Raw genomic sequence first — 15,883 nt, forward strand, 5'->3', positions numbered from 1 at the left:
AGATATTTTGGCTCATCTTTGAGACAAAGTATTTAAATGTATTTGGTGCTAGAAATGGCAGTACCTCTTTGAGAATGGATACCAAGGAAACACATAGTGAGTAATCTAAATTCTGGCTTTTTGAATGGGGATGAGTTTGAGGTGAATGAACCTAATTACATATTTTAATTGACTCATTTCTCTCTCACTCTCTTTTTTTAATCCTCGCCCAAGGATATTTTTTCCTATTTTTTAATAGAGTGGAAGGGAAGAAGGGAAGTGGGGGTTGGTGGGAGAGACAGAGAGAGAAATATCAATGTGAGAGAGACACATTGATTGGTTGCCTCCCCACACGTGCCCCGACCAGGACCAGGGATTGACCCTGGAACACAGATACGTGTCCCTGACTGGAAATTGAACCCTTTGGTCCTCAGGTTGACCCTCTAACCACAGAGCTACATGGGCCAGGGCTACTCATTCCCTTTTTGAGGACATTTTTTTCATGTACTTGTAACTTGCAAGGACTTTTTCAAGTCATTTTTTTGGGTAGTTTTATGTTCTTGTGAAAGTAGTTTAAGTTCTAGGTGACCTAGATTCTTCTGATCCATCATATGATACTATGTTACTAACTTGACACTGATAGTGATTATTGAATTATAGTCCTAGGGTACAGAAAAAAGCCTGGATCTTTTAGCTCCGTTCTCTAACATCTTTTAGTGCATTCTCTCAATTTTTTTTTTTTTTTTTTTTTGGCATCTGTTTGGCCAGCTGTAGAGGAAGCTGTTACCCCACTAGAACTACCTAGGCATTATATATGAGCTTCTCACACACACGAGGAATTCTGTGTAGGCTGTTGTCATATGACAACTCCATTGACTTGTTGCATCTTTTTTTCTTTTTTTTAGTTTTGACCTGGTAAATTTATACAAGCTTCCAGGGCCACCTGTTGTAAAGGCTTGATAGACTTATATGGTGGTGAAAAACTGGATGGAGCCGAAGCCATTGTGGCACAAGCCTTTAAAGTACCACAACAAACAGACTTGAGTAATACACTGGAATGCTGTCCAGCAGCCTTGAGCACCATTTTGTAGACGCTTGTTTCCACCCTCCCAAGAGGACAGTCAAGGAAACTAGGCCTCCTTTATGAGCTGGCTGGTTTTGAGTGAGGAACGTCAGTAAATTTTTGACACACTAAGTGATGTTTTTTTTTTTCCTTTAGAGTTTTAATGCTTCTTGTGTTTTAAAATTCTCTAGTTGTCACTTCTCCAAAAATGTAAGCAGAAAAGAAGTTTTTGGTATTAGCCAAGGTGTTTTGTGGCTTTTTTATTGTAAACATAAAATTCTGAACACTTCTGCTTAAATGTGTTAACTGTTTTCAGCTGTCCATAGTATTAATGGTCACTATTTAAAATACATAATATCTGCCCTGGCTGGTTTGGCTCAGCAGTTGGAACATCAGCCTGCAGACCAGAGAGTCCCAGGTTTGGTTCCTGCTAGGGGCATGTACCCAAAAAAAATAAATAAATAAAATACATAATATCAGCTATTGGATTCTGTGGCCGTTTTTTTTTTTTGTAAAAACAAATCATGTGTTGGTCTATTTTTTTATTTTATTTTTTTGTTAATCTTCACCTGAGGATATTTTTCCATTGATTTTTAGATAGAGTGGAAGGGAAGGAGGAGGAAAGGAAGGAGGGAGGGAGGAAGAGAGAAAGAGAGAGAAACATCAATGTGAGAGAAACACATTGATTGGTTGCCTCCTGCCCAACCCCCACCGGGGCCGAGGATCAAACCTGCAACCAAGGTACAGTGCCCTCGACTGGGAATCGAACCCGAGACACCCTTCAGTCCAGGGACCTATGCTCTAACCGCTGAGCCAAACTGGCCAGGGTCTGTGTTGGTCAATTTTTAATTTTCTCCCTCATTTTAAGAAATTTCGAACTCTCTTCTGTTTAGGGCATTTTATTCAATGTTTTGTCTTTTGATTTTTTTTTTTAGTTTACTTCCTAAGTAAGGAAAATCATTGAAATGATTACTGCTTTAGACGTGTGTGTGTGTATGTGTTCGTGTGTGTGTTAAAATAGTGGTAAGATTTTAAGGTATTTGAAATTTGTTGTAGGACAGTTGGAAATGAAACACATAGGACATGTTCTTTAGAAGAGTGTGGTCTAATTCGGTCATGTGAGACTGCTTTTTGTATATATAGAAGAACTGAAAAAATTCTGAGGCAACATAAAATACATTCGCGTGGGGTGGACTCTGCTTACTTAACAGCGGTTCTCAACCTGTGGGTTGCGACCCCTTTGGGGGTTGAATGACCCTTTCACAGGGGTCACCTAAGACCATCAGAAAACACATATTTCCGATGACAATTCATAACAGTAGCAAAATTACAGTTATGAAGTAGCAACGAAAATAATTTTATGGTTGGGGGTCGGCACAACATGAGGAACTGTATTAAAGCGTCATGGCATTAGGAAGTTTGAGAACCACTGGCTTACTATAAAGTAAGAGGAGTACCATTGTGCTGTTTATTAACCTATGTTTGTGGAATTGGTATCTGACTTGGAAGAATGGGTAAGATTTAAAGGAGAGCAATGAGGTGTGGTTTTCTATGGGGCCACGAAAGGTACTGAACAACTGAGAATGTGCTTGGTTCCTGTTAAAAACTCAGGGACTGCCTGACCAGTGTGGCTCAGTGGTTGAGCATCGACCCATGGTCTCTGGTTGAATTCCTGGTCAGGACCCATGCCCAGGTTGTGGGCCAAATCCCCAGTAGGGAGCATGCAGGGGGCAGCCAATTGATATGCTCTCTCATTGATGTTTCTGTCTCTCTTTCCCTCTCCCTTCTCTCTCTAAAAATTCAATAAAGAAAAAAAATAAAAACAAAAAACTCAGGGACTAACTTGATTAGAGTGACTGGCCCTGTTGGGAATAGAGCAAGATCAGGTTGGGGGAAGGCGAATGATGGTGGGGGTCTAAGGATTTGATCCACGGAGATTAGGGGGGAAAGGAGTGAATGATAAAAGGCAGTTGATTTGTTAGGATAAAATTATACTAAGGAGAAGTCAGGAGTAGGAATATAGTAGCTATCATTTATTGAGTGTTAACCCTGTTCCAGATAGTGAGCTAAGTGCTCAGTATATTTATTTATATCTCATCATGCACGTACATTATTCCCATTTTACAGATGAGAAACTAAGACTCAGCAATATCAACATACCTCAGGTGTACAGCTTGGAATTGATGAAATCAAGAGTTGGAAAAAGAGCTCTTGCTGGTGTGTTTCAGCCTACACACCGAAGGGTCATGGGTTCAATTCCCGGTCAAGGGCACCATACTTGGGTTGCAGGTTTAATTTCCACCCTGTCAGTCATGTGCAGAGGCAACCAATCGATGTGTCTCTCTCACATCAATGTTTCTCTCTCTCTGTCTCTCTTCCTCCTCCTCTCCCACTCTCTCTAAAAAAATAAAAAAAAATTAGTGGAAAAAGATGTCCTCTGGTGAGGATCAACAACAACAACCAAAACAAAACAAATGGAGTAATGCTATAAAAAGTGAAATATAGAATATTTTAAGATCTGGTGAGCAGTTTAGAACTGCCTTTTATGTAGGTATGATTGGGATATGAGAGAAGAAAAATAGAGACCAGTGGTAGATAATGTCTTGAGTTTAGCCTTTTTTTAAAAATCCTCACCGGAGGACATTTTTGCATGTATCTTCAGATAAGAGTGGGAGGGAGAGAGGGAGGACAAGAGAGAGAGAAACAACGATATGAGAGAGAGATGTCGACTGGTTGCCACCCACACGACCCCAACCAGGGCTAGGGACAAACTGCAACTGAGGTTCGTGTCCTTAGTGAGACCTGAACCCGGGACTCTCCAGTTCGCAGGCTGACGTTCTAACCGCTGAGCCAAACCGCCCAGGGCTTGAGTTTAGCTTTAAACAGTAGTTTAGATAGACTATGTGGGTGAGGTCAAATGTGTACTAACAATAAAATTGTTATTAATGTAATGGATAAATCCTTATATAGTAGAGATATGTTACTGTTGAAGGAAAAAAGGAAATTAAAAAGACAGAAAATACTCTGCTTAAGAATTGCTGAGTTCTGAAACAGACAGATAATTTGATAATCAAACTAACTACCTTCCTTCCAGAATTACTAGCAAGTAATCCAAGAAAATATTGTAGACTATGTGTCTAAATTTTTGCAAGGCGTTTATAAAAATCTCGTATTTTTGGTGGTCAGGATAGAAGATGTTTTTTTTTTAATTACGGGATTTGAATAGGGCCAGCCATATTCTCAATAGTCTGGGGTTGGGCTTGATCCACCCAAGCTTGGCCACAGTTGTTTGTTATAGGGTGGGTATCTCAAGATCCTTGTCCTTCCCTGGTATCTTTCTTATTAGAGCTCTTAAAAAAGAAGGGTTGGGAATGTGTAAGCCTAGGAGTGATTAGTATCCCTTGAGAGAATCTGAGAGACCCTGGTTATCTGAGCCTTTCTGAAAATCCAGAATGTTTGGGCAGAAGAGATTTTTTTTTTGTAGAAACTAAGAGTCTTAAGTCCAACAAGCAGCTGGATGCTCTCTGGATTTTCACTTGTATTAGGCTTCAGTGTCTATGAAACAATACTGGTTTTGCCTTTTGTAGTCTGAAGAGCATTCTCAAAAGAGAAGATGAGTTGTGCTTTTTCTGCCATCTGTTACATTACATCATTACCTCTAAGATACATATTGTTCTTACTACTACTGCTCTGAGCAGAATGAAATGACATTATTTAGTTGTAATGGTAATTATTTGTTGAATTATAGTCAAGTCCTCAGAGGAAAGCCTGGACCTTTGCAATCAGATCTTATATTAGGATGCAGGATCAGAGAATGCTACTAGACCTGGAAGTGGTACAGACCCATTTTTGCTTGAGGCTACAAAGTAGCTGTGCATTTTAGCATCCAAGTCAGGTTGGGTTGAGAAGGGATAAGGACCTTAAACACCTATTAAGCTGTGTCAACTAATGCAGTCTGTAATTGTACACAAGTGATTTTAAATGAATGAATTTGTTATTAATACCTCTGTTAATGTACTTTTGTGTTTTTGTTTATGTTTTCTAAAATGAAGATTTTTTAAAATGTGGAATAGGAGATTTTGATGGCCAGACCTGCCTCTCAGATTCAGCTACTATGTATTGAAGGCTTACTGTGGGATAGGCCCGGTAGAGTTCATGTATATTATTTAATTTATTTAATTATTTAAACCAATGTTTTGTAAGATAAGGATTATTGTCTACAGATAGAGATGTGAAATCTATGACTTTGATTAAGTAGCCTGCCTGAGATCACAGAACTAAAAAGCAAATGGAAGAGCTGGGCCAAAACGCTGGATTGTAAGACTTTGAGGAGATTTTCTCCACTGGAATTTCTTGAGGTAATTAATCCCTAGTGAGCTGGTTTCTCCTCTGTGCATCTAAATGGTAAGAGATATGTGCCATCTTTGGGAGGATTAGTAATAGTCACTCAGATTTCTGTAGTCTGTTCAGATAAGGAGGCAGTCAGAGAAGCAGTTCACCTGAACCAAAAGGCATGCAAAATAATTGTGAGGGGTAGGGATACAAGTGTGACAAATGGTTAGACTATGGAGGATTGATTTTAAGGACCTCAAAGCCCAGCAGAGTAGTTTGGTATATCTGTGACCATGCCACATTACTCCCCTTTGTTTATAAAGTAAAAACTTAAGTCAGTTTATTCTCCCTCCCCACTCCTTTTTCTTGATTTGTCAAAACCTGCCTTTCTCTTAACTTTAAAACCAAAATAGAGGTATAAATATCTTACAATAGAGAGAATGGAATGTCTAAAAAGGTAGCATCTACATCTAAAAAATGCATCTGCAATTGCTGATTATGACACTCTTCTAAACTTATTTTCTAGTCCACAGTTTGCAAAGCCCTGCTGTTTGGTATATGCCTAAATATGGATTATTCTATCATAGGGTGTGTGCCTCATCATCAGCTTTCTAGGCTTGCTAAATTTTTTCCTAAAGGGTTTATATCTATTTGTAATCCTACCATTATGCATAAGAGTTCTTGTTTCTTAGATTCTCCTGTACACTTGGTGTTATCAGCTTTTTAAAATTAATCACATGGATATTGTATTAATAAATGTTTCTGTCATCATCTTTGAGGTTGAGCATCTTTTTCTATGTTTGATGATTAGAATTTCCTCCTTTTGTGTTCCTTTTTTATTTTTTGCCCCGTTTTTTTCTATTAGGTTGTTGGTCTTTATTTTTGATTGGTAGGAATTTTAAAAAACAACTTTTGGACACTAATCTTTTGTGGGTTATATGTGAAGTAGATATAATTTCAGACTGAGTGGAGCTAGAATCCAAATCTTCTTATTCTCTGTTAAGTATTCTTTGTAGTATTACCTCTCATTCCTAAACCAGCTTAACCGGACGCGTAGGAGGAAAATTGATTCCTGGTAGGTGCAACAATAGCCCAACTATTTTTCTTCAAAAGTAGATGGGGAAATTTAAAAAAAATTAACAGTGTTAAAGAATTGGCACTTAGGAATTGTAACAAATACTGGATTTTATCATATACTGTTATCACTGTGCTCAATAATTATAATTTCATAAAATGTATTTTAGAAATGGATTGGTTTTGGATAGTTAACAATGAAAGCCAGTTGTTAAGGTCTAACCAGTTTGAAAGCATGCTCATGTAATGGCTAAAGTGATAGGATGATCTGTTTAGATTTCGTAGTTTCATAAATTTACTCCTCTGTTTCAGCTTCCAGATTTTAAAACTTTTAATTTATCAAAAATGTGAATGCCTCACCTGGCTGGGTGGCTCCGTTGGTTGGAGCATCGTCCTGGGCACGAAAGGTTTCGGGTTCAATTCATGGTCAGGGCACATACCTAGGTTTCGGGCGCTTGTGGGAGGCAACCGATGGATCTCTCTCTCTCTCTTAAAAAAAAAACAATCAATAAAAACACATCCTCGGGTGAGAATTAAAAAAACAATGTGAATGATGCTATGAGTATATGAGATGGCCTATGAACTAGTGTGTCTTGGATTTCTCTTTCCAAGCCATAACATCTTCAGGTAGGCAGACACCCTTGAATGTGTGTTTGCTTTTGATTCTTCTTTGAATCCTGCCTTCAAATTTGAGAATATCTTTCCAAGTTTTTCTTTCCTTTTTTTTTTTTTAAAGGAAAAAGTATAGTAAAACAGAAGTGCTAATAATAGATATTTCTCTTCATTAGCTACTTCTTGGCAGTGCTGCTGATTTTCTGGGCAGCCTTGCAAACTAGTTTGGTCGCCTAGCAACAGAAGCTGGAACTGATCCTAGCTCTGCAATAGTAAGAACATGCAGTTATAACAAAAGGAGTTCTGACACTGTATTGCATTTCCTCAACCTCTTTTTATAATTTTAGCTTTAAGTTTTACTGCAGGTTAACAGAAAATAATTATGAAAAAAGTTTACTTAGCTATCTGTGGTTTAAACTAGAAAATCAGAATGGTAGAAGGGAGTTCAGAAATTTTCATCAAATACATGGCTTATTCACATTTTAGTTGTATTTCCAAAGACTAGCAAGTAAGTTAGATTATTTGAATGTAGTAGAGATATCTTGAGTGTTAAAGGTGTACGATTTTTTTACCTGTATAGTAGTGACAAAGGTACATAAAGGTACATGAAAAGCATCATTGTAAAACATTTTAATTTGTTGAAATATTAGATTCTTACATTTTAAAGTTTCCTAGATGATCAAAATTTCCTTATGGTATGTAAAGACAAGATTTGAAGGAATTCTTCTGCTTGAGTAATTATTAAAATTCTAACTTAATGCATACTGCCAAATAAAATTGTTTTAATATGGTCTGTGATTTGAGCTGATCAACGTTGTTTTCTTTTTTGTTGTTCAGATTAGATAATTTCTGTTGATCTTTAGTGACTTTTTTTTTTGCGCTGTCACTTTCATTTTACTATTAAGTTCATCCAATGGATTTTTAAAATTTGTATACTGTATCTTCTATTCCTTTGCCAAGTCTTTTTCTTTTAAAATATTTGCCCTTTGTTCTTGGAGCAATTTATAACTACCCTAAAGTCTTTGATGATTCTGGCATCTGTGTCGTTTCAGCATTGATGTCTGTTGAACATCTTTCCCCATGTGAGTTTAGATTTTTTTGATTCGTTGTATACCAAATAATTTTATATTGTGTCCCAGACACTTTTATTTTATTTTTAATTTTTTTCATTTTTTAAAATACAGTTGACATACAATGGTATATTAGTTTCAGTGTACAACATAATGATTAGACATTTCTTTAACTTGCAAAGTGATCATTGCTGACAATTCTAGAACACACCCGACATTATACATAGTTACTACAATATTGACTATGTTCTCTGTGCTTGTACTTTACATGACCATGACTGTTTTATAACTGCTGATTTGTACTTCTTAATCCCTTCACCTTTTTACTTAGACTCCCAACCCCTCTCCCATTTAGCCATCATCAATTTGTTCTCTGTATATATGAGTTTGTCTCTTATTTGTTTGTTTTGTTTTTTAATATTCCACATAAAAGTGAAATCATATGGTGTTTGTCTTTCTCTGTCTGACTTATTTCACTTAGCATAATACCTTTTAGGTACATCCATGTTGTAGCAAATGCCCAGATTTCATTCCTTTTTATGGCTGAATAATATTCCAAATCTTGTGTATTGTAAATAACTTAGCAGTGAACATAGGAGTGCATAAATCATTTAGGATTAGTATTTTGGATTTCTTTGGGTAGATACCCAGAAGTGGAATTTCTGGGTCATATGATAATTCTATTTGTAATTTTTTGAGAACCTCATGCTGTTTAAAAAACTTTTTTTTTTCTTTATTGATTTCAGAGAGAAGGAAAGGAAAGGGAGAGAGAGAAACATTGATGAGAGAGAACATCGATTGGCTACCTCCTGCATGACCCCCACAGGGATTTGGCCCACAACCTGGGCATGTGTTCAGACTGGGAATCGAACCAGCGACCTCTTAGTGCATGGGTTGACGCTTAACCACTGAACCATGCTGGCCGAGCCCCATATTCTTTTTCATAGTAACTGCACCAGTTTGCAATCCCACCAACAGTGCAAGTGGGTTCCCTCTTTACATCCTTGCCAACACTTGTTGTTTGTTGATTTATTGATGATAGCCATCTGACAGGTATCAGGTGATATCTCATTGTTTTAATTTGCATTTCTCTGATGATTAGTGATGTGGAGCATCTTTTCATATATCTGTTGGCTATCTGTATGTCCTCTTTGGAAAAATATCTATTCAGATCATGTGCATGTTTGATATCAGGTAGTTTGATACTTCCAACTTTATTCCTTCTTAAGATTGCTTTGGTTATTCAGGGTCTTCTGTGGTTCATATACATTTTAGGATTGTTTTAGTTCTTTGAAAAATGCCATTGGTCTTTTGATAGAGATTGCATTGAATCTGTAGATTGCTTTTGGTAGTATGGACATTTTAATGATGTTAATTCTTTCTATGTATGATCACAGTATATGTTTTTATTTATTTGTATCTTCTTCAGTTTCTTCAGTGTCTTATAGTTTTCTGAGTGCAGGTCTTGGTTAAATTTATTTCTAGCTATTTTGTATTATTTAATTATAAATGAGATTATTTTTTAAATTCTCTTTATGATAGTTTATTGTATATACAAATATAACCAGCTTTGAATATTAAGTTTGTATCCTGCTACTTTACTGAATTCATTTATCAGTTCTAATAGTTTGAGTGGATTCTTTAGGGTTCTCTATATGCAGTATCATGTCATTACAAAAATGACAGCTTTATTTATTTATTTCCAATTTGGATGCCTTTTTTCCCCCTGTCTTGTTATGGCTAGGATTTCCTGTCCTATGTTGAATAAAGTGGTGAACGTGGAAATCCTTGTCTTGTTTCTAATCTAAAAGAAAAAGCTTCCATTTTTTCACCGTTGAGTATGATGTTAACTGTGGGTTTGTCATATATGGCCTTTATTATGTTGAGGTATGTTCCCTCTATCCTCACTTTGCTGAGAGTTTTAATCATAATTAATGTTGAATTTTATCAAATACTTTTCTGCATCTGTTGATAAGATCATTTTGTCCTTTATTGTTTTTAAGTAGTGTATCATGTTAATTCATTTGTGGATATTGGACCAACCTTGCATCTCAGGAATAAATCCCACTTGATCATGGTGTGTCATATTTTTAATATATTGCTGAATTCAGTTTGCTAATATTTTGGTGAGGATTTTTGCATCTGTGTTCATCAGGTATATTGGCCTATGATTTTCTTTTTTGTAATGTCTTTGTTTTGGTATCAGGGTATCGCTTACCTTGTAAAATGAGTTTGGGAGCCTAGACTACGTTTTAGTTTTTTTGTAATAGTTTGAGAAGGTATTAATTCTTTGAATGTTTGGTAAAATTCACCTGTGAAGCCATCAGTCCAAGACTTTTGTTCATTGGGAGTTTTTTGATTATTGGTTTGATTTTGTTAGTAGTTACCTGTTGTTCAGATGTTATACTTCTTTCTGATTCAGTGTTGGAAGATTGTATGTTTCTAGAAATTTATCCATTTTTCCCCCCAGGTTGTTCAATTTATTGGCGTATAATTGTTTGTAGTAAATCTTATAATATTTTCTATTTTGTGGTGTTGGTTGTCATTTCTCCTCTTTTGTATCAGATTTTATTTATTTAGGCTCTCCTTTTTTTCTTGAGTCTGGCTAAAGGTGTATCAATTTTGTTGTATTTTTAAAGAATCAGCACTTGATGTCATTGATCTCTTTTTTTTTAGACTTTATTTCTGCTCTGATCTTATTATTTCCTTTCTTCTACTTGCTTTGGGCTTTGTTTTTCTTTTTCTAGTTCCTTGTACTTGATTTTTAATTTTATACCATTGTGATTGGAGATGTTTGATATGATTTCTTGATATGATTTTAATCTTAATTTTATTGAAACTTGTTTTGTGGCCTTACATGTAATCTATCCTGGAAAATGTTCCGTGTGCACTTGAAAAGAATGTATATTCTGCTGCTTTTGGGTGAAATGTGTATCCTGGAAATTTTTAATGTTTTGTTATGAGACTTGAGGTTTTATTTAAATTTTATGGAAAATATTGATGTTTTTGTTTTAGTATACAATTGACCTGGTGGTAGGTTTAGTCAACAAGTTGTGACCAATCTTCTCTGAGTTGTAGTTTCAATGTCAGCTTCATTTACAGAGCTGTTTCATTGTGTCTTACTTGTGGTCCAGCCAGTGGCCATTCTAGGACTTGGAAACTAGGTTTGTACCCCAGTTCAATTTTCAAAGTCTATGGTATGCTGCTTTGGGTTGTACCCATGCACATGCAACTCAAGGATGAGCCCAGGAGTTCGTAAACAACTGAGGGTCACTTTTCTGAGTTCTTCCCTTTCTGTGATCTTTCTGGTACTTTATGGCTCTTTGAGGCTACTATTTTGATAATCTGGCCAGTAAGCTTGGACTTTGTTTACCTTGCGTCTTGTACATTTACCATGACTGTGTCTGTATCTGGGGCTAGGTAATGGAAGGACAGAGAGCAAAGATGCAGTAGAGGCTTTTTCCTCTCTCTTGGGACCACAGCTCCTCTGACTGGAAAGAAAGAATCTCCTCCCTCAGAGTTTTAGGTAGCCTGACGTGGTAGCAGAGTTCTAAAGCTACCTTCCCAAGATTCTTGTTCCCCTGTTACTCAATCAAACATCAATCTAGGTACTCCTGTGAAGGGACTTTGCAGATATAATTAAGGTTACTAAGCAGTTGACCTTAAAAAAGGGAGATTATTTAGGAGGGCCTGATATAATTAACATGAGCCCTTAAAAGCAGAAGAGGTGGGCAGAAAGAGACTGAGAGGGATGTCACCTTTGTTGTTGTCCTTGACAATGGAGGGAGGGGCATGAAACAGAATGTGGGTAGCCTCTAGAAGTTGAGAAAAATCCCCACTCTACAGTCAGTAAGGAACAGGGACCCCAGCCCTACAACTGCATGGGACAATTCTGACAACAGCCTCAGTGAAGCTAGAACTGGATTCTTCTCAGATTGCAGATAAGAGCCCAGATCCCTGACACCCGTATTTAAGCTTTGTGGGACCTGGAGCAGAGAAATACCTGAGTCTGTTGGACTTCTGAACTGTAGAGCTGTGAGATAAAAAAACTGTTGTTTTAAGTTGCAGTAGGAAGCTAATATACCTGCAGACTTGCCTTGAGCTAGAGGTGAAAGAAATGGAAGGACGGAAAAAGCATTCTATTTCCCCTGTTCTTTGGCAGGAAAACCCCTTCCTGTTCCTTATGGCAGAACTAAAGGGCAGATCTAAAGGGCTTCTCGTGGAGCTCTCTGTTCACATTCCAGGTGTCCAGTTCTGGGTTTTGGCTGCATTGCATCCAGGCTGAGAGATACTGGGGAGAGAACAGTAGTCAACTCACCACCAGTTCTATGACCTTCTTCCTCAATCTACTGACCGCTATTCACTTTTTAGTGTCCCCAAATAGCTGCCATTTATTCTGTCCTGATTTTATAACCGCATTCAGTGGGAGAGACAGGGTGGAGTGTGCTTACTTGATCCTACCCAGAACTGGGTTAGTTTATTAGTTTATTATGAAAACAGTTTTGTTCTTTGTGTGGAGCACAGTAATCTTCATTGGTATCTCTGCTAATACTTTAGTGCACATTCTTTTAGATTTTTTTCCTATTAGGGACATTTTTTCCAAGTAGATACATGGCAATGAACCTCACTATTTAGTTGTGAGTAGTAATACTAGATTAGTAGCAATTACCATTTTATTTAATCAATAAGGGAGTGTTTTAATTTGCTAGGGCTGCTATGACAGTATCACAGACTAGGTGGCTTAAACAGACATTTATTTTCCCACAGTTCTGGAGACTGGAAGTTCGAGATCAAGGTGTCAGGGTTGCTTTCTTCTGAGGCCTCTCTCTTTTGCTTGTAGATGGCTTTCTTCTCCCTGCATCTTCACATGGTGTCTTAGTCAGCTTGTGTCGCCATTACACAATATCACAGACTGGGTAGTTTAAACAATAAAAATTTATTTTCTAACAATTCTGGAGGCTGGGAAGTCCAAGATCAAGATCCTAGCCAATTCATTTCGTATTGAGGGTACACAGCCTCCTTTCTGGCATGCTGATGACTGCCTTCTCACTGCATCCTCATATGGTGGGGAAGAGAGAGAGAAAGAGAGAGACATGTGCTCTGGTGTTTCTTCCTTGTCTTTTAAGAGTAGGTCCCCAACCTTATGACTTCATTTTATCTTTATCACCTTCTTACAGATAGGTATAGTCATATGCAGTTAGGCCGTCGATGTAGGAATTTGGGGGAGACACAGACATTCAGTCCATTGCACATGGTCTTCCCTCTGTACCTGTCTGTGTCCTAATTTCCTCTTTTTATAAGGATACTAATCTTAATGGATTAGGGCCCACCCTAAAGACCCTGTTTTGACTTGATGTATACTGGGAATTAGGATTTCATCAGCATGGAAGTTTTGAGAGGATGCAGTTCAGCCCATAATAGGGAGGTAGTTTTAGTTTTTCCACTTAAAGTCGGGAAGCTGAGGCTCCAAGACCTTGTAATTTGGCCAAGATCACACAGCTAGTAAGAAATAGAACCAGGATTCAAACCCAGGTAGATTGCCCCCAGAGCCTGCTCTCTTAACTACTTGGCCATGCTCCTACCTCCATTCCCCACCTTGGCAATGCAGTTGTTGGAATGTTTATTGAACTGATTCTGAGTTGAGCATATGGGTTTTTACTCGTTTCTTCTGTTGGACAGTGCTGCATTGAACATGCTTTTCAGGTATCACTGCACAGCTCTGAAAATAATTGCTATTGTATAATGCCAAGAAATCAATTTATTCACAGAAATTATTATTAAATGTATATATTTTTGCAAAGCCCTCTAAAATATCACCTGTTTACTCTTCCAACAATATGATCAAAGAGAGTGACAAAGTTTTAGAAAGGAGCAATGGAAAAACTACTCTCTGTTATAGGCTTACAAATGAATTTGAATTAGATACTTATTGGGGGTATCTCAGAGTGAAATGAAGGCCATTCTTTCTTTTAGATGGGCTGAAAATCATGTACAGTGATACATCCTAATCGATTCATGAGTTCTTTCTTTCATTTTTTTCCAGAATTTTGATTCTGACATTAGCAGTGTGGGAATAGATGGCTGCTGGCAGGCAGACAGCCAAAGACTTCTCAATGAGGTGATGGTGGAACACTTCTTTCGACAAGGAATGCTGGATGTGGCTGAGGAGCTCTGCCAGGTAACAGTGTGCCGACTGGGAGTTGAGAAAGAGACAAGGGAACTCCTTGGAGGTTTTGAGTCTTCTTCTAGCCATAGATAGATTTTTAGTATTTTAATTATCAGGGCTGACCTCATTTTTTTTAATTGGTGAAAATTATAATCCAAAACTTCTTAATTGAAGTATTTCCTTATTCCTGCCCCAAAATGTTAGTCCTAGGTCCTCAACAAAGGGATAGGAAGTAATACCACTTTCCTCATTTCCTCTTTTGATAGGGAAGGTTAGAAAAGGACAGAGGTTTATGTTTGTTGTTCTGTTCTGGCCCAACCTGTAGAATTTTGTTTTATCAAATCAGTTTCAAGCTAAAATTTATTTCAGATGAGTATTGTTGGTCTTTTATTTCTATTAGACACAAATGTAGGGATCTCAAAGTAGTTTACCAAATACCACGTAGTCATAATGGTAGCAGCTGCCATGTATTGAGTGTTTACTACAAGCCAAGCCCTTCCTTTAATTCTCACTACAGTCCTGGGAGATGGACATTTTGCTCTCAGTCTACAAATGAGGACTCTGAAGTCTGGAACAGTAACTTTCCCAAGGCCAAACAGGTTCCTAGTAAAGGAACTGAGTAGGATTTAGTCCCAGATTTATGCGTCTTCAAATTCTGTCCTCAGCTGTCATGTGCTATTATTGTGCTTTCTGCTTAAGCACCATAAGGATTAAATAATTTAAAGCTAGTCTGTAAACAAAACCTCTAAGCCTTTTCTGTTTTAAACAGATAAACTGTAACTTGGGCCTTTCTCTGTACCTTATAGGAATTGTGTGTGCAAGTGCATATAAAGTTTCTAAAGTAAAATGCGTCATTTAGGATTAAGTTTGTTTACAAGTAACAAAGACTCAAAATACCAGTGGCTTAAACAAAAAATACCGAGTTTACTTTTCTTGCACAGAATAGAAGGTAGTAAGCTCTCCACAGGATGTACTATATAGCTGTGCTCCATGAAGCTCTTAGGGACCTAGGCTCTTTGTGGTTCTCCTATTTCTATTTTATTTTATTTTATTTTATTTTTATTTTATTTTATTTTATTTTATTTATTTATTTATTTATTTATTTATTTATTTATTTATTTATTTATTTATTTCCTCCCTCCCTTCTTCTCTCCCTCCCTCCCTCCCTCCCTCCCTCACTGGAGGACACTTGCATTCATCTTCAGATAGAGCGAGAGGGAGGGAGAGAGAGAGAGAAACAGCGATGTGAGAGAGACACATCAAATGGCTGCCACCCACACGACCCCTACCGGGATCTGGGGACAAACTGCAACTGAGGTACGTGCCCTTAGCGGGAAGGGATCCCGGGACGTGAACCCAGGACTCTGGTCCACGGGCCAACACTCTAATCGCTGAGCCAAACTGGCCAGGGCTGTAGTTCTCCTATTTCTAAGGTGTCCCCTGTCCCATGGACCAGGATACCAGTGAAAACTCTATACCTTTTGGTATTTCAGGAAGTAGCTAAGAGTACATGCTTATATTTCATTGGCCAGAACTTACATCTTGCAGTCATACCCAGCTGAAGCCATATGACTATATGCCCAGCTA

General features: G+C 37.6%; 1 protein-coding gene across 2 annotated transcripts in view; it reads left to right on the plus strand.

Moving 5' to 3' along the window:
• The window catches only part of RMND5A (required for meiotic nuclear division 5 homolog A), a 67,986-nt gene that overhangs the window by 27,932 nt on the left and 24,171 nt on the right, over positions 1-15,883 (plus strand). For both annotated transcript variants that reach the window (XM_036262266.1, XM_036262267.1), the window contains exon 3: positions 14,174-14,308. In XM_036262266.1, coding sequence (XP_036118159.1) covers positions 14,174-14,308 — 135 coding nt within the window. The remainder of the gene's footprint in view (positions 1-14,173; positions 14,309-15,883) is intronic.

This window comes from Molossus molossus, unplaced genomic scaffold (assembly GCF_014108415.1).
Source record: "Molossus molossus isolate mMolMol1 unplaced genomic scaffold, mMolMol1.p scaffold_m16_p_15, whole genome shotgun sequence".
Classification (NCBI taxonomy): Eukaryota; Metazoa; Chordata; class Mammalia; order Chiroptera; family Molossidae; genus Molossus; species Molossus molossus.